We start from the raw sequence: 25,969 nt of genomic DNA on the forward strand, positions 1-25,969 counted from the left end.
CTAGAGAAACACGGGAAAGAGGGATCTAAGTATTACTGATTTTCAAGCTCATTTCAAAAATGAAGGTGATAATTGCCAAGTTTAAATGAAAAATATGTATGAAAAGCAGTAAGTCGGCCAGGTGCAGTGGCTCACGCCTATAATCCTAGCACTTTGGGAGGCCAAGGTGGGTGGATGACATGAGGTCTGCCTGGCCAACATAGTGAAACCCTGTCTCTACTAAAAATACAAAAAATTAGCCGGGTGCAGTGGCACAGGTCTGTAATACCAACTTCTCTGGAGACTGAGGCAGGAGAATTGCTTGAACCCAGGAGGCCAAGGTTGCGGTAAGCCGAGATCACACCACTGCACTACAGCCTGGGCTACAGAGCGAGACTTCATATCCAAAAAAAAGAAAAGCAGTAAATCTACCTGGTTGATGGGCTGGCTCTCGCCAGTGAATTTTAAGGCATAATTTAGTCTTTCATGTTTACAAGTAACAGCACACAAAACATCTTACTGAAAGTCACAGTAGGAACCCGAGGAAAGAACCAGGAACAGATTTGCATCTCTTACATTGGAGTTAGGTTTTATCGTTTTAAATTGGTTTTAACCCAGATTACTGAAGCTATGTAAGTATTGTTTCTCTTGAGTCCTCTTTTATACTTCTTGAAAGTTTGGGGAAATAAAAGCACCATAAAAATTTTTGTCATTTAAAATACATTGTATTTCAGTTTAGTTTAACAATTATTGTGTAAATTTACTTTTAGGATCTCTGATTTAGATATGTCTCATATTTTTATGCCTAAACATTTGCTTTTCATTTCCCACCCATTGCAGAGTATTTAGAAAATATAGGTAAGCAAATTTAAGTAGTAATTCCCAAAATAATAATAACCAAAGACAAATCAGAATTAATGTTTTGATGTGTATCTTTCCAATCTTTCATCTAAGCCTATTTTTTCGTTTATCCTTTTTTATATTCTAAGTCACATTATGCACAGATATCTTATACACGAGGAAACATGTAGAATTATGCAACGCCCAGGTTTTAAGAAAATGTCAATGGAGGACATTAACTTAATTGTCAAAAATGTTTAGAACTATGAGGGACTTGGAGATAAACTGGTTCCATGACTTCATGTCTGAGGAGAGTGAAGCCCCTCAGAGTACAGCGGGGGCCTGCGTTCCAGATGCTCCAATTCCTGAGCACCTGTTCCTTGCCTGCCCCCTGAGAAACCAGTAGATAGAATCCTTTCCTAGAACAAGGCAGGGTATGAATAAGATTGGTTTATTTTTAATTCATTGAACAATTTAAGCCCCATGCTATCCTCCTTATCCACATTTGCCCTTTAATAATAAAGGCAGGGAGCCTACGTTTGAATGTCTGCCATGTGCAATTTCCCATAAAACGCAAAGCAGCAGCGCACACCGCATAGTGGCCAAGAGCAGGCAAGTTATCTGATTTCCTGTGCTGGTTTCAACATGTGTAGTATAGAAATGGCTCCGTCTCATCAAGGTGTTATAAGGGTTATATTAGATCATGGGTACAAAGTACTTATCACAGGGCTTGACCTATAAGCTCTCGAATACTTGTGCATATAAATAGGATGCATGGAAAGTTACTCAAACTATAAAGGCTTATTATAGTAGTATTATGGAATCCAGCTGCTGAATTCTAAGACTGTTTTATGATAAGCAGGAGTACTATCTGTTTTTGGAAAAAAAAAAAAAAAGTAAGTTGTGGATGGACTAGTTGCTAATTAAAAATTTAAAAGTTCACGAGATGAAATATATAAGAATGAGAAAACATTAATTATGAATAAAGGATTTTGGTGTATGAGAGCTCAATGTGAATTCATACTTAGAGAGAATGTCTGCATTTCTTAGCCTTCTTGTCATACAAGATGCCAGATTAATTATATAAAAACTCAGTTGCATGATGCCTTCTGGGTGAAACATTTTCATTATTTGTCTAAATCCAGCTCCAGTCTTAAGACCAAGGGCCACTTGGCAACACTGATTGTACAAGTTGATAAACTGCAATGTTTCTACACACAATGATAATTTGCCCGATGAATAGTATCTAGCAAAGACAGGAAATGATCCTCAGACCTTTTTTCCTTTATTTGCATTAGAAATGTCCAGAAGGAAGACCGCACTCCTATGGCTGAAGAATACAGTGAATACAAGCACATAAAGGCAAAACTGAGGCTCCTGGAGGTGCTCATCAGCAAGAGAGACACGGATTCCAAGTCCATGTGAGGGGCGACCCCCGCCCGAGCACAGGGGGCTGGCAGCTGCAGTGAGAGTTTACTCTCCCCTGAGAAAGAACAGCTCTGGAAGGCAGCCTTGGAGCTGGCCCTGCAAAGCATGCGGCCCTTCTGCCTCTAGACCATTTGGCATCGGCTCCTGTTTCCATTGCCTGCCTTAGAAACTGGCTGGAAGAAGACAATGTGACCTGACTTAGGCATTTTGTAATTGGAAAGTCAAGATTGCAGTGTGTGCACATGCGCGTGCGCACAGACACACACACACACACACACACACACACACACACACACAGTAGTGGAGCTTTCCTAACACTAGCAGAGATGAATCACTACATTAGACAACCCTCATCTACAGAGAATATACACTGGTCTTCCCCGGATAACTGAGAAACATGAGACCATTCTCTGTCTAACTGTGATAAAAACAAGCTCAGGACTTTATTCTATAGAGCAAACTTGCTGTGGAGGGCCGTGCTCTCCTTGGACCCAGTTAAGTGCAAACGTGCATTGGAGCCCTATTTGCTGCCGCTGCCATTCTGGTGATCTTTCCACAGAGCTGCGCCTTCCTCACGTGTGTGAAAGGGTTTCCCCTTCAGCCCTCAGGTAGATGGAAGGTGCATCTGCCCACAATGGCAGTGCAGTCATCATCTTCAGGGTGTTTCTTCAGGACTTCCTCAGCTGACAAGGAATTTTGGTCCCTGCCTAGGACCGGGTCATCTGCAGAGGACAGAGAGATGGTAAGCAGCTGTATGAAGGCTGATTTTAAAACCAGCTGATGGGAGAAGAGCCTGGAGATTCTTTCCTGAACGCTGACTGCACTTACCAGTCTCAGATTTTTATCATCAAATACCAAGCCAGGCCAGCATGCTTATGGCAACCTGTTTGGGGCTGTTTTGTTGTGGCACTAGCCAAACATAAAGGGGCTTAAGTCCTAGCCTGCATACAGAGGATCAGGGGAGAGAAGGGGCCTGTGTTCCCAGCCTCCTGAGTACTTACCAGAGTTTAATTTTTAAAAAAATATCTGCACTAAAATACCCAAACTGACGGGTAAATGTAGCCCTCAGAGCTCAGCCCAAGGCAGAATCTAAATGACACTATTTTCGAGATCGTGTATAAAAAGAAAAAAATGTCATTCTGTCTGGCCAATTATAATTTTTTTCAAAGACTGTCACAAAGCTGTCTATATTAGACATTTTGGAGGGACCAGGAAATGTAAGACACCAAATCATCCATCTCTTCAGTGTGCTTGACGTCACCTTGTGATGTGTTGTTACTTTAACTCCTGCACCTGCGCTGAGGACAGTGGGTTCTGGGTCCACCTTTGTGCTCTGCGAGGCCGAGCCCAGGCGTCTGCCCGCCCGCCATGGCTGACCAGAGAAGGTGCTTCAGGAGCTCTGCCTTTGACGACAAGTGTTACAGGATGAACACACAGCAGAGCCACCCTCCTGTATGTTTTGAAAGTTGCCTTCTTAAAGGGCATAGTTTTAAGGAAAAGAAAAAGAATGTAAAACTATACTGACCAGTTTTCAGTTTTAAAGGGTCGTGAGAAACTGGCTGGTCTAATGGGATTGACAGCAACATTTTCCTTTGCTGAAGTGAGGTAGCAGCTCTCCTCTGTTAGCTGCATGTTAAGTCAAGGATGGGGAAAAGGAATGCCTTTAAGTTTGCTCTTAATCGTATGGAAGCTTGAGCTATGTGTTGGAAGTGCCCTGGTTTTAATCCACACTCAAAGACGGTACATAATCCTACAGGTTTAAATGTACATAAAAATATAGTTTGGAATTCTTTGCTCTACTGTTTACATTGCAGATTGCTATAATTTCAAGGAGTGAGATTATAAATAAAATGATGCACTTTAGGATGTTTCCTATTTTTGAAATCTGAACATGAATCATTCACATGACCAAAAATTGTGTTTTTTTAAAAAATACATGTCTAGTCTGTCCTTTAAGTAACAGCTCTCTTAAATAAGCTATGATAGTAATCAGATCATTACCAGTTAGCTTTTAAAGCACACTTGTTTAAGACTATGTTTTTGGAAAATATGCTACAGAATTTTTTTTTATGCTACAAATAAATGAGATGCTACTAATTGTTTTGGAATCTGTTGTTTCTGCCAAAGGTAAATTAACAAAAGATTATTCAGGAATCCCCATTTGAATTTGTATGATTCAATAAAAGAAAACACCAAGTTATATAAAATAAATTGTGTATGGGATGTTGTGTTTTCCTTGGTAATTTCCACTAACTTATATCTTCATGGAATGGAGCCCAGATGAAATGAGGGGAAGCCCTTCTCACAGTAGATCTTATTTGAAGACATGTTAGTCAGTGGTTTCTGGCTCTGCCAAGGGAGATGATACGTTCCCCAGCAACCATTTCAGCAGCCCGGAATCTCAAGGCACTAGAAGCGGTGTCTTAATTGGCTTCACACAGACAGACTGCTCTGGACTGGGGTTTTTCCTTTGCTGTCTTAGAAATGTGTGTTTATTAGCACATACCAACAAAATACATGTCGAGTTATTTCGTAAGTCTAAACTTAAGAATTAAAGATGGCAGACTTATAATTTTCATAAGCACTTTTATTTTGTTCAGTCTGGAGTAAACATTGAAATAGATGTTTACATTAAGTATGATATCATTACGTTTCATCTTTGAATCCTTTAGTTCAGATTTCACGTTCTAAGACTTGTAGGTGCAAGATTTAGGATAAGGGCTAGCTTAGAAGTTTTTCAAGATGGTAGAAGTTTGTCCTGTGCTGCTTTAAAAAAAAAAAAAAGCTAGTACAATTTGGTGACCTCCAGATAAGGGAAAATTTCCGTGAAAGACCAAATCAAATTTCAAACTGGAATACTAATTATTTTTTTAATTACCAGCTAGGATGTTGTCAGCTCTTAAGATTTCTTCCATTTGCCTACCAGTTCAAAGACGTCAAAAGATTATTATTCATTGCAGGGATCAGTGATGTCTCCGTAACAGTGTTATTTTTGCTTTGTCTCATCCTAATTCATTGTTTGGGTGGCAAGGGAATAGCCTCTTGCAGGGTGTGCCTGCTCCCAGGTGTGACATTTCCAGCCAAGGACAAATGCCTCAAAGCTGTGCGGTGTCATAAATGTCACACTAAGGTGTCCCAAGACCAGCAGTCTGGGAACCCCGAGGGCTGAGCATTTGTAAATGTGGTTGAGCTTAGAATTCCTTATAAGGTGAATATTTAGGTTTACTATCAGCATAAAGGGATGGCCATGGTGTTAATTAAGCTAGTTCTGCCCAGGGGTTGCCTAGTTCTCAAGAGACAGAATTGGGCCCTGTGTCCAGAACGGATCACAGAGTTAAGGAAAATCAAAATTTTAAGTTTGGATCATTTTTGGTTTTAGAGCTTTTTAATCTGATGAAGATGCCATTTTCTTAAGAGTAACACCTTATGCTTTTGGTGGTATATTTATAGCTGAACACCATAAACTGCTGACAGCTTTGTGAAAGCTGGCTGTAGTCTAAATTCTGTTCTGCTCTCAAGAGGGGTCTTCCTGCCACGCTGCTTCCTCGTTTGTTTTCCCCTAGTGGGGAGAGGTGGTTTCTGCACCAAGATCAATGCCTCTGTGATGCTCTTTTTTAGTATCCACTTAGTTAAATCAATGAGGAGGGACACACTACACTACAGTCTTGAAGCAGTGTTTCCTCTGAAGCTCTTGTGTTTGACAGAACTCGGTAAGTGCTTTCCTTTCCTTCATTCATTTCCTTTTATTGTTTTTTTCCACTTGACACTTAAAATGTACTGAAGAGTAGACTGGCTAAACATATTTTCAAATTTTTATGTATTCAAATTGTGCACACTGGCTCTACTTTTAAGTGGTGACCAACACAGCACACACCAAATCAGAGTCACGTATAAATGCACTGCATAGTGGCACTGGCCACTTTCCCAAGCAGAGATCATGTGTGTGCCTGAAAACACAGGTTTGGCAAGTCCTCCAACTGAAAACACCCATACAGTCATGAAAATCTCCACAAATAGTTTTTGTAAAAAATACGGGCTCCTAACTATTTACATGACATGTAAGCAGAAGGCATTTGAAATTACCACTTTCCTTTTTAAAAATGTAAAATGCACAAAAAACATTTTATACATGACTATTTTGTATAAATGTAAAATATTTTAAACTGTGAAAGTTCTAGAATTTTTGACAGTGTCATCAGGATCAGGGTCTGACCTTTCCCCTCTTTAAGGAATCCTGTGACTCCCTGGAGCCCCTCAGAAGCCTCCTGGGGATTAAGTTTTTGTTCTGTCTCCAGGCAGGGCACTGGAAGGTGATGCAAGCTGGGTGTACACTTCAGGCATGTCCATTTTGTAGCTAGAAAAGTGGGCTTGTGCTCTATGCCCAGTTGCCTTTAAAATAGTTCATAGAAAGCGTTGGAGGAGTGCAGTAATGAAGGCATTAAAGCAAATTTTTGAAAATTAAGTACGTTTCCAAAGCCAATGAGGCCATCATGAATAAATACATTAGCCATTTACTATTCTGAAACTAATAAGGCCACCAGAGAACTGAGAGACTTGGAGAAAGACACGTTTCAGTTGTGTGGAGGGAGCACCTCATCCTTTGCACTGCCTGTTCCTGTCTGTGGCCAAGTGTGCCCTTGCTCAGACCTCGAACAGCCTGGAGAGTTGGGCAGCAGGAGCTCCATGTCCCACCTGACAGCTGGGTACACAAAGCTGCCATGGTGGGTACGCATGCAGTGTCCTTTATGTGCTGCTATACATCCTCTAAGTGACAGAAAGTAAGCATTAAAAATATGCTAAGCCTGAAATTAAAAAATAAAAAAGGCTTAGAATAAAGGCCTAGCGCTAAAACAAGGATTCAAACTCAGATCTATCTGGCTTCAGAGTGCAAAGATGCAATACTGCTAACACAGATGCAAGTTAATGCTGTCCTGCCAAAACTGAAGCTCACCCTGAATAATTCTGGTAACTATGGGCTCAAGTAATAAAATTTGGGCAGAAACGACAAGCTATATTTAGTGACTCTCATTTTCTTCAATATTCTGATGTTGCCTCTTTTGAGGGACCAGAAAGTTATACAAGCCCAAGTACACCAGGTTCCACAGCCTAGTACAAAGCCTGATGTCCTCTGAATCCCCCCAACGATGTTTTCACTTCTAGTCCTATCATAGCTTGCAGAACTGTGAAGTACCTGAATGGAAATTTCAGAATGGAGACCCACACGGGGTGGGGGCGGGCTGAGGAGAAGCAGGCCCTCCCAATGGCCTATTACCTCTTCTAGCTATGGATTCTGAATCCTGTAAGACAAAGTATATCACAGTCATCCCTGACGGGGTCAGCTCACCAAGGCTGTATATACACAGATTTGCACATTCAGTGAAAGTCAGAATTCCCAATTGCAGTTTTAGAATCCTGGCAGGCACACAGACAAATGGGGCTTGGCAGGTCTGGGATTGTTGACAGCTTGGTCCTCACCCTTCCCCTCCAACAACAAGGCTTAGACAGCAAGGGGGACTCCGTGTTGTGCTGCAGCTGCCTGGGGGACACGGGCCAGTGCACACCTCAGCAAGAACTCAGTTCTGACAGCAAGAAGATCCCCATGTTACTATGAATTCTGAAATTGTAATCTTTTAGATGTCTGGATTCTTCTTTCTGTAAAGCAATTCAAAGATGTGCAGAAACCTTCATGTCAAGCTTCTGATCCTACAGCTTTGAGTGTTTCTTGGTAAGCCATTTTGAGACACTATGATTTTCTGTAACTTTTAAATAATTTAAAATTACTGGACAAGATGAGACGAAGGGGAGGGAGAGAGTAAAGGATACATTCCTCCGTAGTAGCAGAAAGCAGTGCGGCTCAAACTTGGATGCACGTGCGCCTGCCTGGGGATCTGGTGCTGTAGCTCCAGGGAGTGCCTGATGTTCTGCTGACAAGCTGCCGCCTGCTGCCGGGCTGCTCGTCCAAGGACCTCACTTTAAATAGAGGCTGCAGACTGCATCCTGGGTTTTTATGGAAATGAGCAGCTCCACCAATTAATCCAAAACCCTGAGTTAACAGAGACCAGCACATTTGACAACACCCACAGAGGCCAAATGCTGCCTCGATGCTTGAGATGCAGACAGATGGCTCAGCTGTATGATTTGCGTTACTTACCCTCCAGAAATGTTTCTTTTTCTGAAAAGCGGTACCCATCTTATCAGGTGATTATGGAAATTTACTTGGATGACTGTAAAGTGACCACACAGTAAATCCGTAATAGATGATGGTGGGTGGGGTGGTTACTATCATCAGCCTCAAGGCAAACATTCTTCCTATCTTAGTCCAGCGACACATTCAGAATCCCTGCAAAAAACAAACTGTATTTCACCGTATCATTTTCCCCACCAACACCCTCTGATCCTTGTTGGTGTGAATCAGAAAGAGAATACAAGTTATTGCTAACAGGATGAGTAAGATTCTATGGGAACATCATCCCATTCTCTTGGGGGAATACGATAAATTGTGACTATTACTGTTTTCCAGCACATCACATCAAAACTTGTGCCACCTTCTTAGAAAAATTAATGCTTGCTAAATTCCTTCTCTCACAGAGCAGGGAAAACCCCTCTAAGTCTACTTCTCCCCAAAATGTTTTGGGAGGTCCAGATCTGCTCCAACATGTAAAACGAATAAACCATTGACATGGCAGCTGAGACCAACACGGAAATGCCTGAGATGTATGCAGTGAAGGAACAGAGTAACCTTTGGATGGATTTCAAAGTCACTTAAGTGTCCTGAAATTTCTGTCTCAGGGTGTATTTTTAACAACTGAAAACTGAACGTCCCCTTGGGAGGGGAGTTACTCTGATTTTGGCACACTCCTAACCAACATACTAAATTTCATCGAAACCTGTGGCCAAGGCTGACACTAAGAGACCTGGGGTCCTCCACTCCCTCATCAACCCGTACAGGAGACAACCTGAAGGTGCCATTGCCGAGGCCAGCAATAGGGCGAGCTTTCCCATTCAGGTGACTTTGCAGTCTCACTGAATGAGGCTTTGCATCCCTCCTCTCAGACACTTAGAACTTCTAGGTCTTCTCTCCAATCTGCCAGTGACTTGAACTTGAGAGTCCTTGAACCTGGTTCACAAACATCTGAGTCCCAGAGAACGTCCAGGCATGAAAGGCCAAAAGACCCATTTTTTAACCAAAACAAGAAGCTTGGGCTGTGGCAGGCCAGCTCTGCTGGGACCACAAGCCAGTACCTAGTTGGCACCTGCTGCCAACCTTCGTCCTCAAGAGCACCAGCCTCTTATGACCCAGTGGGAAATGGGGCTACAGTGTTTCAGAATCTGCTCTTGCTTTCTGATCCTCCTAATCCTAAAGAAAAGGTAACCACAAAAGACTAATCTGGTTTAGTGTTTGGCTCCATCTGAGGGGTGTGTGGGTGTGTATTTTAATTCTTGTTTAAGTTTCTCAGTAAGTTCAACACCAGCAGGAGCTGAATCAGTAATTATCATAGACTGTCTCCAACTCTCATGGGATTAGGCCCAGGAAAATCAGCTTTTAGAAGATCTGAAGACCATGTGATTGTGTGCCCTGCCAAGTATCCAGCCACACTAGAGGAACAAAAAAAAAAAGATGACATCTGGATTAATTTTCTTGGTGCTACAAATAGCTAAGGAGTACACACTCCATTATTCTGGGAGGAAATAAAGCACCAAAGCCTGGACTAGCTAATCCATGGGAGAGGCTGTTATTAATACAGATCCAAAAAGTCTGTCCACACTGTAGTGGACACCTCTTCCAGCACCTATTCTGTTGCATATCCTAGGTATCTCACTGCACAAGTAAAGGACACTACAGATGTTAATGCAAAGCCACACCTGAGCAGTGTGGACAAGCAGCCCTGCCTGCATCTGAGGCAGTCTATGTTAGCATCCCTAAGCAGAGAACTATAGTCAGAGAGCAACATTTGCCACCCGCTCCACGGGGCTCTGCTCTCATGGGATTCATTCATCACTCATTACCAAAAACCTGGATTGGAAAGGCACTGTGATAGGTTCTGTGTCACTTCCTACTGGAGAACTCCCTTTGTCCAAAATCAGTAGGATAATGTTCACTGTTTCTGAAGAACACAAGGACCTGCTCTCTTCGTCCTCTTCCTTATCACAAACTTCCGTTCTGCTTTGTGAGATCCTGTTCACCAACAGAAGTCTGTAAGTGGAGCCCAGGCATGGTTCCTATCAATACTGCACAAAGGCACCTCAGAAATGGAGACATTCACAGAGCAGAGTACTCATAACTCATGGAACCTCTGCTACTAACGAAGTTAAGTTAAAGGCAATGTAGCATCACATTCTTAGGCACTTTTTGCTTGGTTACATTTTAAGAGTCAAAGACGACAAGACGACAACCAACACATACATTTCTCATTAAAAGAATATAATGAAATTCTGAAAAGTAGCTTTGATTTTAATGAAAGTATTTGTTTTTCCTCCGATACTTGACCCTAACATGAAGTATCCTATTCATTGGGTTTCACTGCAAATATATTTTGCTATTCCAGTGTATGCCCTCCCTTCACTTTAATCTCTATCATCTGATTAACTACTATTTGGACATTAATTCCAAACTATGATTCTGGGAGAAATGAACAGATACTAAGCAAAGAAAAAAGAAAAAAAAATTCCAAAGGACAGGGGATTCCGTGGAAAACTAAATTTGAGAGGAGGAGGAGGAGGAAACGAAGGACAAGAAGAAGGAGAAGAATGAGAAGGAGGAAGAGAAGGAGAAACGGGGAAAGAGAGAAGGAGGAGGAGAAGGAGAAAAGGACAAGGAGAAGGAGGAAGAGACAGAGGAGAAAAAGGAAAAGGAAGAGGAGAAGAAGAAGGAGGAGGAGGAGAAGGAAGAAGAAGAAAGAACTAGTAGTCATTGTGCAATAAAGTTTAACTTTCTTTAAATTAGAGACAGCCAAACTTATATAATACAAATGTCCTTTTTCTTCCTTATTCAAAGTATTTTTCCCACAGGAAGCTCTGCTTTTTGCCAACTATTGAGGCCTCAATGTCTACTCATTCCTACTACTGAGAACACAGAGCCGCTTGCCGAAGAAGGGCCCAGCTGTGTGCTCATGGTCTCCCAGGGCCCATGGAGTGGCCTGATGACTTACCTGCCTGCCTGAAGAGGCCCTTCACTATGTCCCAAGATTGGACAGCATGACTGCCTGGGGAGGTGGAGGGGCACAGACGATTTGCACTCTCATATCTAGCGAGAGGCAAAGCCTGGAATCCCAATATTTACTAAAAGCCTGTTGAAATACATGCACTGTGGGATCCTCGATCAGACCTTAGGACAGACATCAGTGGGAAAACTGATAAAATCCAAAAGAAAAGTGTGAAGTTTCTTGAATAGTAATTTCCTAATATTGGTTCCTTGGTGTTGATAACTATACCATGGTGCTATGTTAACATTTGGGGACACTGAGTGAAAAATCAAAGAACTCTATTATTTCTGCTACTTTTCTATAGATCTAAAATTATTCAAAAATAGAGTTTCAGAGTGATATTAGCAAGATGGTGGAATAGACAATCCCCCAGCATCACGCCCCTGACAAAAATACAATTAGAAACCATTCAATGACAAGAATACCACCATGAATATACCAGAACTCAGGGGAGAAGCAGAGAAACCACCTAGGCACACAGAATTGAGAGAAGCCGTGACAGGTAGGATGAACAGTCACTTTACACATTTTACATTTTATACCTCTTCCCCTAAGCTGGCATAGTGCCACTCACAGAGATTTTCCCTAGACCCATGGTTGCTGGTGAAGGAGGGAACTGGAGGTGAATATTCGATCTCCCCACTGGTCTAGGAATCTTCATGGGAAGTCTATTCTGGTCCTATTCGATCAGAACCATTGGGAGTGTCAGGAAAGCTTAACTACTTGGGGTGAGTTGGAAACAATGACCAGGGTGTTCATCACAGAAAGCTGATCTCAGCACTCTGATCAGTAGGGATACCAAGTTAAACAGACTGGCCAGGACCATAGTGCCTCAGGGGCACAATCCAGAAGAAGGCCCAAATCCCCAGCTGGGTTTTCCACAAATCCCAGGTGCGTGAGTGGAGTCTTCCTCTAGCTCAGAAACAACTAAAAGGTCAAGATTAAGTTCCAGTGCCCTTTTAAGTCTTCCCCAGACTGGAAAACAATGGCAGGGCAGCAGTGTTGTTTCAGGGCAGCATTTAAACTCCGGTATTTGCTATAAGTCTTCCCCAGACAAGGAAACAATGGCAGGGCAGCAATTTAGTTCTAGAACATCATTTAATTTTTGATATTCACTGTGCCTTCACGAGACTGGAAATGACAACAGGGCAACAAGTCCGTTCCAGTACACTCGTTTAGTTCCGGTGCTCAATATAAGTCCTCCCCAGGATGGGAGTGAAATTTGAAAAACAATCCAGAAACAAAAGGAGACAATGACAAAGAAATAGAAAAAAATTAAAAGAAATCAAAGAGAAATCCTAAAACTTAAGAATACAATAACTGAACTGAAAAACTCCTGAGAAAGCTTTAACGGCAGACTTGATTAAACAGGAAATAATTAGTAAGCTTCAAGCCAGAACATATGAAATTATCCAGTCAGAGTAGTAAACAGAAAAGAGAATGAAAATAGTGAAGAAGGCCTACAAAAATTATGCTACACCATCAAGTGTACTAACCTCCATGTAATTGGAATTCCCAAAGCAGACAAGGAAAAAAAAGGCCTAGAAAGTATATTTAAAGAACAAATGGCTGAAAATTTCCCAAATTTAGAAAGACGAACAGCATCCAGGTACAGGAGCTGAGAAGTCACCAATCAAATTCAAATGAAAGAGGAATTATCCCCCAAGGAGCATCATAATCAAATTAGCAGAAATCAAAGACAAAGAGAGAAAAACTCTAATCAGCAAGACAAAAGAAAAATATCACATCCAATACAGCTTTCAGCAGACTTCTCAGTGGAAACCCTACAGGCCAGGAAAGGGTGTGATGTTATATTCAAAGTGCTGAAGAAAATGTCAACCAAGAATACCCTACCCAGCAAAGCTATCCTTAAAATACAAAGGAGAAGAAACACAAACATACAAACAAAAGCTGAGGGAATTAATTAACACCATACCTGTTTTATAAGAAATGCTAAACAGAGTTCTGCAATCTGAATATAATGGATGCCAACATGTAATAGGAAAACATCTAGCTGGGCATGGTGGCTCATGCCTGTAATCCAGCACTTTGGGAGGCTGAGGTGGGTGGATCATTTGAGGCCAAGAGTTTAAGACCAGCCAGGCCAATATAGCAAAACCCCATCTCTACTAAAAAAAAAAAAAGTAAAATAAACAAGACATCTGAAGGTATAAAACTCACTGGTAAAAGTAATAAAACGGACAAAATCAGAATAATACTGTAAATGTGGAAAGTAAACCGCTTATATCACAAGTCTGAAAACTTAAAGACAAAACTATTAAAAAAATAATAAGTGTAGCAATTGGTTAAGGATAGGCAATATAAAAATATGTCAACTTTTTAACAAAAAGTCAAAATGTGGGGGGCGGATTAGACTAGAGTTTATTTTTCATAGTTTTCCTTGTAATAAAAGTTAAATCATTCTCAATTTAAAATAACCTGTTACAATTCTCAGATGTTTCTGTAAGCCTCTTGGTAACCACAAAGCAAAAACCTACAAGAGATGTGCTAAAAATAGAGAGCATAGAATCAAAATATGTTACTAGAGGAAATCACTTAATCACAAAGAAATACAGGAAGAAAGGAAAAACAGAAGAAAGGATCTACAAAACAACCTAGAAACAAGTAACAAAATGGCAGTAGTAAACCCTTAACTATCAATAATAATCTTGACTATAAAGGGATTAAATTCTTAAATTAAACGACGTCTAGAGGCTGAATGGATTTTTTTTAAAAATACAAGACCAAAGTCTATGCTGTCTATAATAAGAAACTCACTTCACCTATAAAGACAACCAGACTGAAAGTCAAGGGATGGAAAAAGATATTCCACGCAAATGAAAACCAAAAAAGAGCAGGAGTAGCTACAATTATATCAGATTACTTTAAGAATGGTTTTTAAAAAAAAAAGGACAAAAAGGACTCCTTCATAATGATAAAGGCGTCAAGTCAGCAAGAGGATATAACAATTGTAACATGTATCCAACACCAGTGCACCCAAATATATAATAGCAATATTAATAAACCTAAAGGGAGAGATTGACTGCAATACAATAATAGAGGACTTCAATGCCTCACTTTCAGCAATGGGCAGGTAATTCTGACAGAAAATCAGCAAGGAACATTGGAGTTAAATTGCACTTCAGATCAAACAGACCTAATAGATACTCACAGAACACTCCATCAAACAGCTGTAGAATACATATTTTTCTCAAAAGCAAATGGAACATTCTCCAAGACAGACCCAATTATTAACAAATTTTTATTTTTATTTATTTATTCATATTTTTTGAGACGGAGTCTCGCTCTGTCACCCAGGCTGGAGTGCAGTGGCACAATCTCAGCTCACTGCAAGCTCCACTTCATGGGTTCCCACCATTCTCTTGCCTCAGCCTCCTGAGTAGCTGGGACTACAGGCGCCCGCCACCACACTCGGCTAATTTTTTGTATTTTTAGTAGAGACGGGGTTATACCGTGTCAACCAGGATGGTCTTGATCTCCTGACTTCGTGATTCGCTTGCCTCGGCCTCCCAAAGTGCTGGGATTACAGGCGTGAGCCACCGTGTCCGGCCAACAAATTTTTAAAAATTGAAATCATATCAAGTATCTTTTCTGACCACAGTGGAATAAAACTAGAAATCAATAACAGAAGTAATGCTGGAAACTGTATAAATTCATGAAAATTAACATGCTTCTGAACAATCAATGGGTCTATGAAGAAATTTAAAAGGAAATCTAAAAATTCCTTGTGACAAATGAAAATGTAAGCACAACATACCAAAACCTATGTGATACAGCAAAAACAGTTCTAATGGGGAAGTTTATAGGAATAAACACCTCCATCAAAAACTAGAAATATTTCAAATAAACAATCTAACCATGCACCTCAAGGAAACAGAAGAGCAAGAACAAACCAAACCCAAAATTAGCAGAAGGGAAGAAATAATAAAGATCAGAGCAGAAATAAATTGAGACTAAAAGAAATAGAGAAGAACAAAAGTTGTTTTTTTAAAAAATAAGCAAAATCAAAAAACCATTACATAGACTAATTAAGAAAAAAGAGAGAAGGCCCAAATAAATAAAATCAGAGAAAAAAAAGAAGACATTAGAATTTATACCACAAAAATATAAAGAATCATTAGAGACTATTATGAACTACATGACAACAAATTAGAAAAACTAGGGGAAAAAAAGATAAATTCCTATATACATATAACCTACCAGGACTGAACTATGCAGAAATACGAAACCTCTAAGACCAACAGTGAGTAACAAGACTGAACCAGTAATAAATCCTCCCACAAAAAAAATAAAATAAAATAAAAAATAAAACCCAGGACCTAACAGATTCACTGTTGAATTCTACCAAACATTTAAAGAAGAGCTAATACCACTTCTATCCAAACTATTCTACAGAATTAAAGAGGAGGGAATACTTTTATTAGGCCAGCATTACCCTGATATCCAAACCAGACAAGGATACAACAAAAAAAGATCTGATAGCTCTGATGAACATAGATGCAAAAAAATCCTCAAGAAAATACAAGCAAACTAAATTCAACACATTAGAAAGATCTCACGTGATCAAGTAAGATTCATCCCAGGGATGCAAGGATGGTTAAACATACACAAATCAATAAACACAATACATCACATTAACAGAATCAAGAAAAACCACATAATCATTTCAACAGGTGCTGAATAAAGCATTCACTAAAATTCAACATCCCTTCATAATAAAAACTCTCAAAAAACTAGGTATACAAGGAACATACTTCAAAACAATAAAGGCCATATATGTTGCAAAACCCCGTCTCTACAAAAAATACAAAAATTAGCTGGGTGTTGGTGGCTCACACCTGTAGTCCCAGCTACTCGGAAGGCTGAGGTGGGACATGTATGTCAAACCCACAGCTACTGAAAACCTGTCCTCAAAGATCTGGAAGAAGAGAAAGATGCCCACTTTCACCACTTTTATTCAACACAGTACTAGAAGTCCTAGCCAGAGCAATTAGACAAGAAAGAAGTGGTATCCAAATTAGCGAGAAAGAAGCCAAATTATCCTTGTTCACGGGCAACATGATCTTGTATTTAGAAAAAGCTAAAGAATACCAAAAACTATTAGAACTGATAAATTCAGTACAGTTACAGGATACAAAATCAACATACAAAAATCAGGAGCATTTCTATACACCAATAGCTAACAATTTGAAAAAGAAATCAAGAAAACAATCCTATTTACAATAGCTATGAAAAATTGAATACCCAGGAATAAATTTAACCAAAGTGAAGGATCTCTGTAATGAAAATATAAAACACTGATGAAAGAAATGAAAGAAGACAAAAATAAATGGAAAGATTCCCCATGCTCATGTATTGAAAGAGCTAATACTGTTAAATATCTATGGTACCCAAAGCAATCTATAGATTCAATGCAAGCCCTATTAAAATACCAATAAAATTCTTCACAGAAATTAAAAAAAAAACTATTCTACAATTCATATGTATCACAAAATACTCCTAATAGCCAAAGCAACCCTGAGAAAAAAAAGCTGAAGGAATCACATTACCTGACTTAAAAATATACTTCAGGCTGGATGCGGTGGCTCATGAGGTCAAGAGATTGAGACCATCCTGGCCAACATGGTGAAACCCCGTCTCTACTAAAAATACAAAAATTAGCTGGGTGTGGTGGCAGGCACCTATAGTTCCAGCTATTCAGGAGGCTGAGGCAGGAGAATGGCATGAACCTGGGAGGTGGAGCTTGCAAGATCATGCCACTGCACTCCAGCCTGGGTGACAGAGCAAGACTCCGTGTCAAAAAAATAAATAAATAAATACTACAAAGCCATACAACCAGAACAACACGGTACTGGCATGAAAACAGGCACCTACACAGACCAATAGAACAGAATAGAGAACCCAGAAATAAAATCACACGTTTACAGTCAAGTCATTTTTGACAATGGTGCCAAGAACATACATTGGAGAAAGGACAGCCTCTTCAATAACTGGTGCTGAGAAAACTGGATATCCATATGCAGAAGAATGAAACTAGATTCCATACCTCTCACTATGTATAAAAACCAAATTGAAATGGATGAAATAAATTAAGACCTGAAACTATTATATAAAACTACTAGAAGAAAAACACTGGGGAAGTGCTTCAGGACACTGGTCTGAGCAAAGATCTTTTGGGTAAGACCTCAAAAGCACAGGCAGGGACAGCAGGAATAGATAAATATGATTACATAAAACTAGAAAGCTTCTGCACAGGAGTGGGAACAATCAACAGAGTAAAGACACAACCTATAGAATAGGAGGAGATATTTGCAAACTATCTATCCAATAAAAGGTTAACCAGAATATATAAAGAACTCAAACAACTCAAGAGTAAAAAAAAAAAAAATGTGATTTAGAAATGGGCAAAGGATCTAAATAGACATTTCTCAAAAGAAGACATATAAATAGCCAACAGGTATTTGAAAGAATACTCAATATCACTAACAATGAGGGAAATGAAAATCAAAACCACAGTGAGACACCATCTCATCCTTGTTAAAATAGCTGTTACCTAAAAGACAAAAAATAACAGACACTGGCAGGAATGCAGAGAAAGGGGAAAGCTCACACCCTTTGGTGGGAATGTAAATTAGTGCCAGTATAGAAAACACTATGGAGAGTCCTCAAAAAACTAAAAATAGATCTACTATATGATCCAGCAATCCCACTACTGCATATATACCCAAAATTTGAAAGGAAATCAGTATGTCAAAGAGACATCTGCATTACCATGTTTGTTACAGCACTGTTCACAATAACCACGATATAGATTCAACCTGAGTATCCATCAACAGATGAATGGATAAGGAAAATGTGGTCTATAAACATGAGGGAATATTATTCAGTCATGAAAATAGAATGAAATCTTACCATTTGCAGCAACATGGATGCAACTGGAGGTCACGATGTTAACTGAAATAAGCCAGGCACAGAAAGACAAATATTGCATGTTCTCATTCATATGTGGGAGCTAAGAAAGTTGGTAGAGACTGGAATGATAGTTACCAGAGGCTGGGCAAATACTAGGAGGAGAGGGATAAAAAGAGGTTGGTTAATTGGTACAAAAATACAGTTAGATAGAAGGAATAAGTTCTAGTGTTTGATAGCACAATAGGGTGGCTATGGTTAATAATGTATTGCATGTTTAAAAATAGCTAAAAGATTTGGAATGTAACCAACAAAAAGAAATGATAGATGTTTTTGATATCTTAATTACCCGGATTTAATCATTATGCACTGTATGCTTGTATCAAAATATCACAAGCACCCCATAATACGTGCAACTAGTACCAATAAAAAAGTATTCAAAAATAAAAAGCCTATTAATGAAAGAAAAAAATTAGTCTTCTGAAAAAAAGAACTCTACAGAGAAGGATCCCCTAAAGGGTATGAAGTCCATCCCTCTCTCAGTGTTTTACAAAGGGGCCTGTCTTAGTCTAGTCAAGTCGCTATAACAAAATGCCAAACACTAGGTAATTTACGGCAGAAATTTATTTTTCACAGTTCTGGAGGCTGGGAAATCCAAGATCAAGGCACTGGTGGTGTCTGGTGAGGGCCTACTTTCTCACAGATTGTGCCTTCTTGCTGTGTCCTCACATGGTAGTGAAGGCAAGGCACCTCTCTGGGTTCTCTTTTATAAGGAAACTAATACCACTCATGAGGGTTCTTCCCTCGTGATAAAATCACCTCCCAAAGACCTCACTTCCTAATACCATCACCTTGGGGGTTAGGTTTCAACACATAAATTTTAAGAGGGAAACAAACAGTCAAACCATAGCAGTGCCCACTGGCGTCTTGGGCAGGATAAAGAGGAATTGTTCTATGCAATGCAAGGCATTAAGCATACCTGGTTCCTGGCTATTAACTACCCACAGAGACCTCCAGCCTCACTTGAGACCCACTGCAAATGACAAGAGAACTGCACTGGTTCTCTTGTCACTACTGAATTGCACACTGGCAGCAAAACAAAACTCAGTGCGATGTCTTTGCAGATACGTGGAACTCAGGGCGATGTCTTTGCAGATATGTGGTCAAAGAAGTTACCTGCCACATCACAACATTCCTTTTTATTTGGCTACTGAGCAGCCTTAGTCCAATTTGTTGCCCATCTCTAGCAGCTGGGCATAACACAGATTAATGGTCAAGTTCAGGTCCCACTATTTTGTGGTAATGAGCAATTATTTTCTCTAAACATTAATTCCTTCATGTGAAAAATGGATAATAATGGTAATTCTAATTACTGAGAGCTTATTATGTGCTAAGCGCTATTCTATGTTTTCCATTAATTCATTTAATCCTCACAACAACTCCATGAAGTAGGCACTATTTCTATTCTCATTTTGAAAAGGAAGAAAATCAGACACAGAGAGGTTAAGAAACTTGCCCAAGGTCAAACAGCTAGTAAATAGCAGAGCCAGGAGGACCCTGGTGGTGGCAATTAAACTAGTTAGTGCATAGCAAATGTTGGTGTGGAATCTCATAACGGGTCTGGTACACTGCACACAATTAATACAGGTTACTTATTATTAGGTCGAAACCTTAGTATTAATATCAACTTCTGTGGATTAATCTTAGTTAAAACTTGATTTTCTTACCTCTGAGGCAAATAAGCCCAAACACTTGTTCTCTCTGATTCAACATCAAATTATGACTCAAGTTCCTCCTAACACTTCAGGAAGGTTTTCCACTCTGTTACTGTGATTTTTGCAAGTCTGGTCCCATAAGGATTGGTACTTTTTTTCTGTAAAGGGCTAGATAATATGTTAGGCATTGTAGGCCATCCAGTCTCTGTCATGTATCCTTCCATTTTTAAATTTTTCAACCCTTTTAAAATGTAAAAACCATTTTAGCCCATGGGCCATAGTTTGCCAACCCCTGCTCTCTGGGATTATTGATAAGAGTACCATATAAAACATCAAGAGACTTTCACACGGAGTAGATGGAACTATCAGAATTTGGTAATTGCCTCATTACACTGTCATTGATCCCCACCCATCACAATAAAGTTGCCAGAGAATTCATTAAAGTGGTAAATGACTAAAACAATGAAGAAGCATCTGAAAAGTTTTCAGGGGAGGGAAGGTTGGTAGGTGGGTACGCAAATCCAGAAATGCCTATGCAGAAGTAAGTCTTCTAAAGCATTGGTAATGAAGGGGAAAAGGAAACTATCTCACAAAAATCATAGTGTTTTAGAAGCAGCACAAGATTTCATTCATGCAACAAATCTTTAGAAATATGTATTGGGTATCTCTATGTTCAGGCACTTTCTCAGTAATGGAATTATACAATTTTAGAGCTCAAAATGACCTTAGAAATTATCTGATCCAATCTCCTTATTCACAGATGAGAATTCTGAGGCCTCAAAGTTAGTTAAAATAATTTGGCAATTTCTGCGCAAAATTAAATGTAGTGGGGTTTGTTTTTAACCCCTCAAATGTAGCACTTATGTAGATTATTAAATGTTTGTTAAATAGAGGTTATTAATGGAAAGCTCCTATTCTCTTTACCACCTTTAAACCACCTATTTAATCTGGCAAAACAATACATTTTACTTCCTTTATCAATTTACTTAAAATCCTTTTTTTGTTTGTTTGGTTTTTTTTTTGCTGTGTCTCTCAAACTTTTGGTGTGCTTAAGTGGCCTAACAATCACCAATCATTAAATGAACCAGTCTCTGATCCACTTTTAGCACCTCCTTCTCCCTGCAGGCTCCTAGCCCCTCCACTCACTCCCCCTACCTCTCCTCAGACACTTTTCTCTAGTTCTGTTGCTGCCACTGTCACTGTCACTGCTGTCTCAGCCCTTCCCACCTCAATACCTCCAGATTTAGACTATCTACATTTTCCTTCTTAACACCCGGCTCAGGTCTTACCACCCTCAGGTTCTGAACACTGAAACAAATCCTACTTGGCTACTACTAAAGCTCCACTGTTAGGCTAGTTCCTCAGCCCCAAATCTACCTTCTTTCTCCCAAGTCTTACTTACCATTGTTTACTATTATTTGTCTATTTCCTCTGATGTTCCCTTCAAACTGTTCCTCACTCTTGCCTAAATATGCCCCAATGTTTGAGCCTTTGCTAAAGCCTCTCTCTCCTTGAGAAACACCTTTTTGTCCATCCCAACCTTCAGAAACTTCATTCTTCCTTAATGCCATCTGCTCCTTGCCCCTGCTTTCTTCTCCATTTCTGCAGCACTTGGCTCTACTTTCTTATGCAGGAATTGAATCTGACCTTCTATTACATTATCTGAGTGTATGAACTAATTGCTTCTATTGAAAGCAATCTATCCATTCTGCAAGTACAATAAGAAATAGTTTTAAGTTAAAACACCAAATTTATTGCATAATATTGAACTATATGCACACACATAGAAAATAAACATTTCATATAACTGTATATATATTTTTAATCCTGTATTTATAAAGACTGAAAAACTACCAATTTAGCAATTGGAATAAGTTTTAAAAACAAAAAAAGCAAAAATCTACAATCCTTCATCAAGATTTGATGCTTTATCACAGTTCATAAATACTTCATTTTATATAAATAAGTCTTTTCTCTAGTTACCAGGAATTTAAAATTAGACTTACATGGATTCTTTAATCATGTAGAATTTTCTTACTCCATGATGAGGAAGGTTGAGCATGTCATTATTTTTAAAATACATATATTTGATTTAAACACAATCCCCCCTAAAATCCCACTGTAAACAAACATTTCGAATGTGATAAAGTTTCATAATAAAGAACGTCCTTAAATCTTAGCAATTAGGGAAGAGGAAAAAAATCTGAGTAAAAATTTTGCAATTTAAATAAAAATTGAAAAAAAGGCTGCATGCATCCACTAGGAGAGGAGAGGAAGGGAGCACTGAGTCAAGTAACAAAGAATGGGATAAAATAAAGAAGAAACGAAAGGAAAATCAGGGAGGAAGCAGGGAATAAAAAGGAGAAAATTAGGGAAGGGAGCAAGGAGAAAATAGTAGAGGACATAAGGTGATAGAAAAGGGGAAAGTAAATTTATTATTTCTACTTTTCTTGGACAATATAGAGACTCAAAATAGTTAATGCAATTTGCTCCAAAAGCGAGAGCGGAAGGGGTGATGGGTCTATCAATTAACCTCATTGTCAAAGGGAAAAGGATGAGCAAGAAAACAAAATTAGGCTCAGCTACAATGAATGCTAAGCTACTCTGCACATCTTTTAAAAGGTCTAGGAAATAGGCACAGCCATGGGAAAGTTGCTATTCCCTCAAGAACTTTTTTAAAGCAAGATATGTTTATATAGGCTCCCATAAATTCTTAAGAGTTCTGCCAAAATAATGGACCCAGAGTCAGCTTTTTGGAATTGGGAGATTCTGAAGTAGTCCTTTCCTCCTTTAGGTTAAAGGAGGGCTGCAACAAGCCAGAGGCATTCCCAAGTGTACAGAGGAAGGTGATGTTCTTGCATGCGCAGATAAGAAAGGACGGATCAGTCTAAATCATTCTCATAGAGGAATGAGAAGTTAAAAGAAGGACAAGGAAGCATTGTGAGAAAAGATCAGGGCTGAGAGAGATATTTGGGAAATGAAAGTTTAAAAATCCACTGCCACTTCATCCAGCAGAGTGCAACACATTCACAAGTGCAAGGAATACTGGGTAGTTTGGTTTAAAACAAAACAAAAACACCTCCCATACAAGGGCCAATTTTTTACCCCATCCCCAACCCCTAATTTTTCAAAAAGGTTGTTTACTGCTATACAATCCCAGAAACACATCAACCAGGCTCAGGATTTTAAAGTCCCAACCCTCTTAGACAATAAAAAAATAGAAATCACTCCCCATGATTTTCTGTATAGGTCTCAATGTGGACATTGAGGAAGGAAGGGAAATACTGGACAAGCTGAGGAGCCTCAGGCCAAACTAAACCCTTCATAGTTGTCAAGGGCCTGGGTCAGCCGGGCACTCAGAATCTCTTTGCTGCTGTACTTGGGGAGGTCAAGAAGGTTGTAGCAAGTGTGGGCCACTGGCAAGTACTCCTCCCCGCTGGCTGTGGACTGGATGACAATCTGCAGGCTGGCCATGCCGTAGATGGGAATCCGATCGCTGCCTGTCAGGAACACTGGGGAGAACGAGAAATGGCATTAGGAGCTAAGCAAACGGAAAATGGATCTCAGAGGTCCTTCTAGCAACAGGAAAGGAAGGCATGACACCCTGTGGCTTGCATGAGAAGTACAATTACATTTATGTGCCAATATGCATCCTGTGGAATGATGCTTAGATGCACTTAAGAAAAAAAAAAGGCCTCAATCAAATGTACGCCCTCACAAATTTTAGGAGATTTCCCAAAATCAAAGAGGGAAGGAATTGTTGTCATAGGAAAAGAGCAGCTGATCTCAGGGGGAAACCAGGCAGAAGACTGAAGTCTCTGACCTCAGGGTCTCCTCTCACCTGAAGTGCCTGATGCCTGTACCACCTTGTCTATGGAATTCCATTTAGGATCTATTTGCTCTCCTTTCCATGTCTCCATTTTTCTTAAACCAGAAGAGCTGACCCAAACATTATGTTAGACATTGCACTCCTGTGACATGCACTGTGACATGGCAAAAGAGAGAGAGGGAGATAGAGAAAGAGAGCCAGCTGGCTTTCCTTGTTTTCTAGTGCTGAACAACATCCTCATAGTTGAATTGCTGGAAATTACTATAAGAAAATCATTAGTTAAGAAGCATTTTCAAATAACCTGCCATTCCCTGAGGCTATGCTACATAAACTTTCTTGCCAAAAATCTCCAGAGTTAACAAACATTTCCATAAGTCTAATGAATAGAAAGTGCCATTTTCTAGGGAAATCCCAGGACCATGAGCAGGCATCTCTTGAATGTCACAGCCTTATAAGCTCACTCGGCAAACCTTAACCTGTCCTTCAGCTCTTCCACTACTGCTTCTCAATAGCCAAAGCGGCCAGGAAGAGGAGAAGTGGTCCTCCTTTCTAAGAGTTCTTGTGTAAGATCTCTACTTCCTCTCATCCTTGCTCCAATGTGAGCAACAGAACCTGGGGGTAAGTCCTACATTAATACTAATATATGCCCAGTCTTATAAAGCAAAATAGACTGCCTATCAAACCCCATGCTTTGGTTTTATATGACTAAAATTCCATAGTATGCACTAGCTAATTTCTGACACTGATTATACACAGACACAAACTGAGAGATACTTCAACTATTTTTAAAAGGCTAAATTTGTTCATGTAAATTAGAATTCATTCTCCTTTCCAAAGGTATTATTACCTTTCTCAAACGTCATTCAGCCAGCCACCAAAGTCTACATATTGTATGATTCAATTTGCATGAAATGTCCAGAATAGGCAAATCCATAGAGACAGAAAGACTGGTGGAGGAGATATGGAGAATGACCGCTAATAGGTATGGGGTTTCTTTTTTGAGGCTATGAACATATTCTACAATTAACTGTGTGATAGTTTCACAACTGTGTGTATATGCTAAAAAACCACTGAAGTACACACTTTAAATGAGTATGGCATACAGATTATATCCCAGTAAAGCTGCTATAAATCACACCTTCCCAGTTGCATCCGGATACTTTGTAATATATTTTAAAGGCTAGAGAGGTAAGAGAGGTTAATCCAAACAATTTGACTTCATAAATGTAATACTTGAATAACTTATATATAAAATAATTAGTATTTTTAGAATAATTTAAAAATCAGGCTGGGCGTGGTGGCTCACACCTGTAATCCCAGCATTCTGGGAGGCCAAAACAGGCAGATCACTTGAGGTCAGAAGTTCAAGACCAGGACCAGTCTGGGCAACATGATGAAACCCCATCTCTACTAAAAATACAAAAATCTGCCGGGCATGGTGCCAGGTGCCTGTAGTCCTAGCTACTTGGGAGGCTGAGGCATGAGAATCACCTGAACCTAGGAGGTGGTGGTTGCAGTTAACTGAGATCACACCACTGCACTCCAGCCTGGGCAACAGAGTAAGACTCTGTCTCAAAAAAAAGAAAAGAAAAGAAAAGAAAAGAAAGAAAGAAAGAAAGCGAGAGAGAGAGAGAGAGAGAGAGAGAGAGAGAGAAAGAAAGAAAGAAAGAAAGAGAGACAAAGAGAGAGAGAGAGAAAGAGAAAGAAAGAAAGAAAGAGAGAAAGAAAGAAAGAGAGAAAGAAAGAAAGAGAGAAAGAGAAAGAGAGAAAGCAAGAAAGCAAGAAAGAAAGCAAGAAAGCAAGAAAGAAAGAAAGAGAAGGAAAGAAAGAGAAAGAAAGAAAGAAAGAAAGAAAGAAAGAGAGAGAGAGAGAGAGAGAGAAAGAAAAAGAAAGAAAGAAAGAAAGAAAGAAAGAAAGAAAGAAAGAAAGAAAGAAAGAAAAGAAAAGAAAAGAAAAGAAAAGAAANGAGAGAGAGAGAGAGAGAGAGAAAGAAAAAGAAAGAAAGAAAGAAAGAAAGAAAGAAAGAAAGAAAGAAAGAAAGAAAG

The 25,969-nt window shown here is 39.5% G+C and overlaps 2 protein-coding genes and 1 long non-coding RNA gene across 11 annotated transcripts in view; 1 reads left to right on the plus strand and 2 right to left on the minus strand.

The window, feature by feature from the left end:
• Window positions 1-4,467, plus strand: part of FAM13A (family with sequence similarity 13 member A) — a 329,503-nt gene extending 325,036 nt beyond the window's left edge. For all 6 annotated transcript variants that reach the window (XM_025385808.1, XM_025385807.1, XM_025385809.1 and 3 more), the window contains one exon: window positions 2,118-4,467. In XM_025385808.1, coding sequence (XP_025241593.1) covers window positions 2,118-2,244 — 127 coding nt within the window. In that variant the 3' untranslated portion in view covers window positions 2,245-4,467. The remainder of the gene's footprint in view (window positions 1-2,117) is intronic.
• On the minus strand, window positions 690-20,967 carry LOC112624812. Of its 2 annotated transcripts, XR_003119478.1 has the most exons (5): window positions 20,108-20,967; window positions 18,384-18,535; window positions 8,399-8,587; window positions 7,439-7,544; window positions 690-2,969 (listed from the first exon to the last, which is right to left on the minus strand). It is a non-coding gene; the product is annotated as an uncharacterized LOC112624812 (long non-coding RNA). The 2 variants fall into 2 exon arrangements; XR_003119477.1 differs by lacking the exons at window positions 18,384-18,535; window positions 20,108-20,967 and having other exon boundaries at window positions 2,083-2,969; window positions 7,439-9,019.
• Window positions 20,968-21,822: 855 nt separating this feature from the next.
• Window positions 21,823-25,969, minus strand: part of HERC3 (HECT and RLD domain containing E3 ubiquitin protein ligase 3) — a 128,235-nt gene continuing 124,088 nt past the window's right edge. For all 3 annotated transcript variants that reach the window (XM_025386513.1, XM_025386511.1, XM_025386512.1), the window contains one exon: window positions 21,823-23,607. In XM_025386513.1, coding sequence (XP_025242298.1) covers window positions 23,399-23,607 — 209 coding nt within the window. In that variant the 3' untranslated portion in view covers window positions 21,823-23,398. The remainder of the gene's footprint in view (window positions 23,608-25,969) is intronic.

The sequence above is a fragment of the Theropithecus gelada genome, chromosome 5 (genome assembly GCF_003255815.1).
Source record: "Theropithecus gelada isolate Dixy chromosome 5, Tgel_1.0, whole genome shotgun sequence".
In the NCBI taxonomy this organism is placed as follows: Eukaryota; Metazoa; Chordata; class Mammalia; order Primates; family Cercopithecidae; genus Theropithecus; species Theropithecus gelada.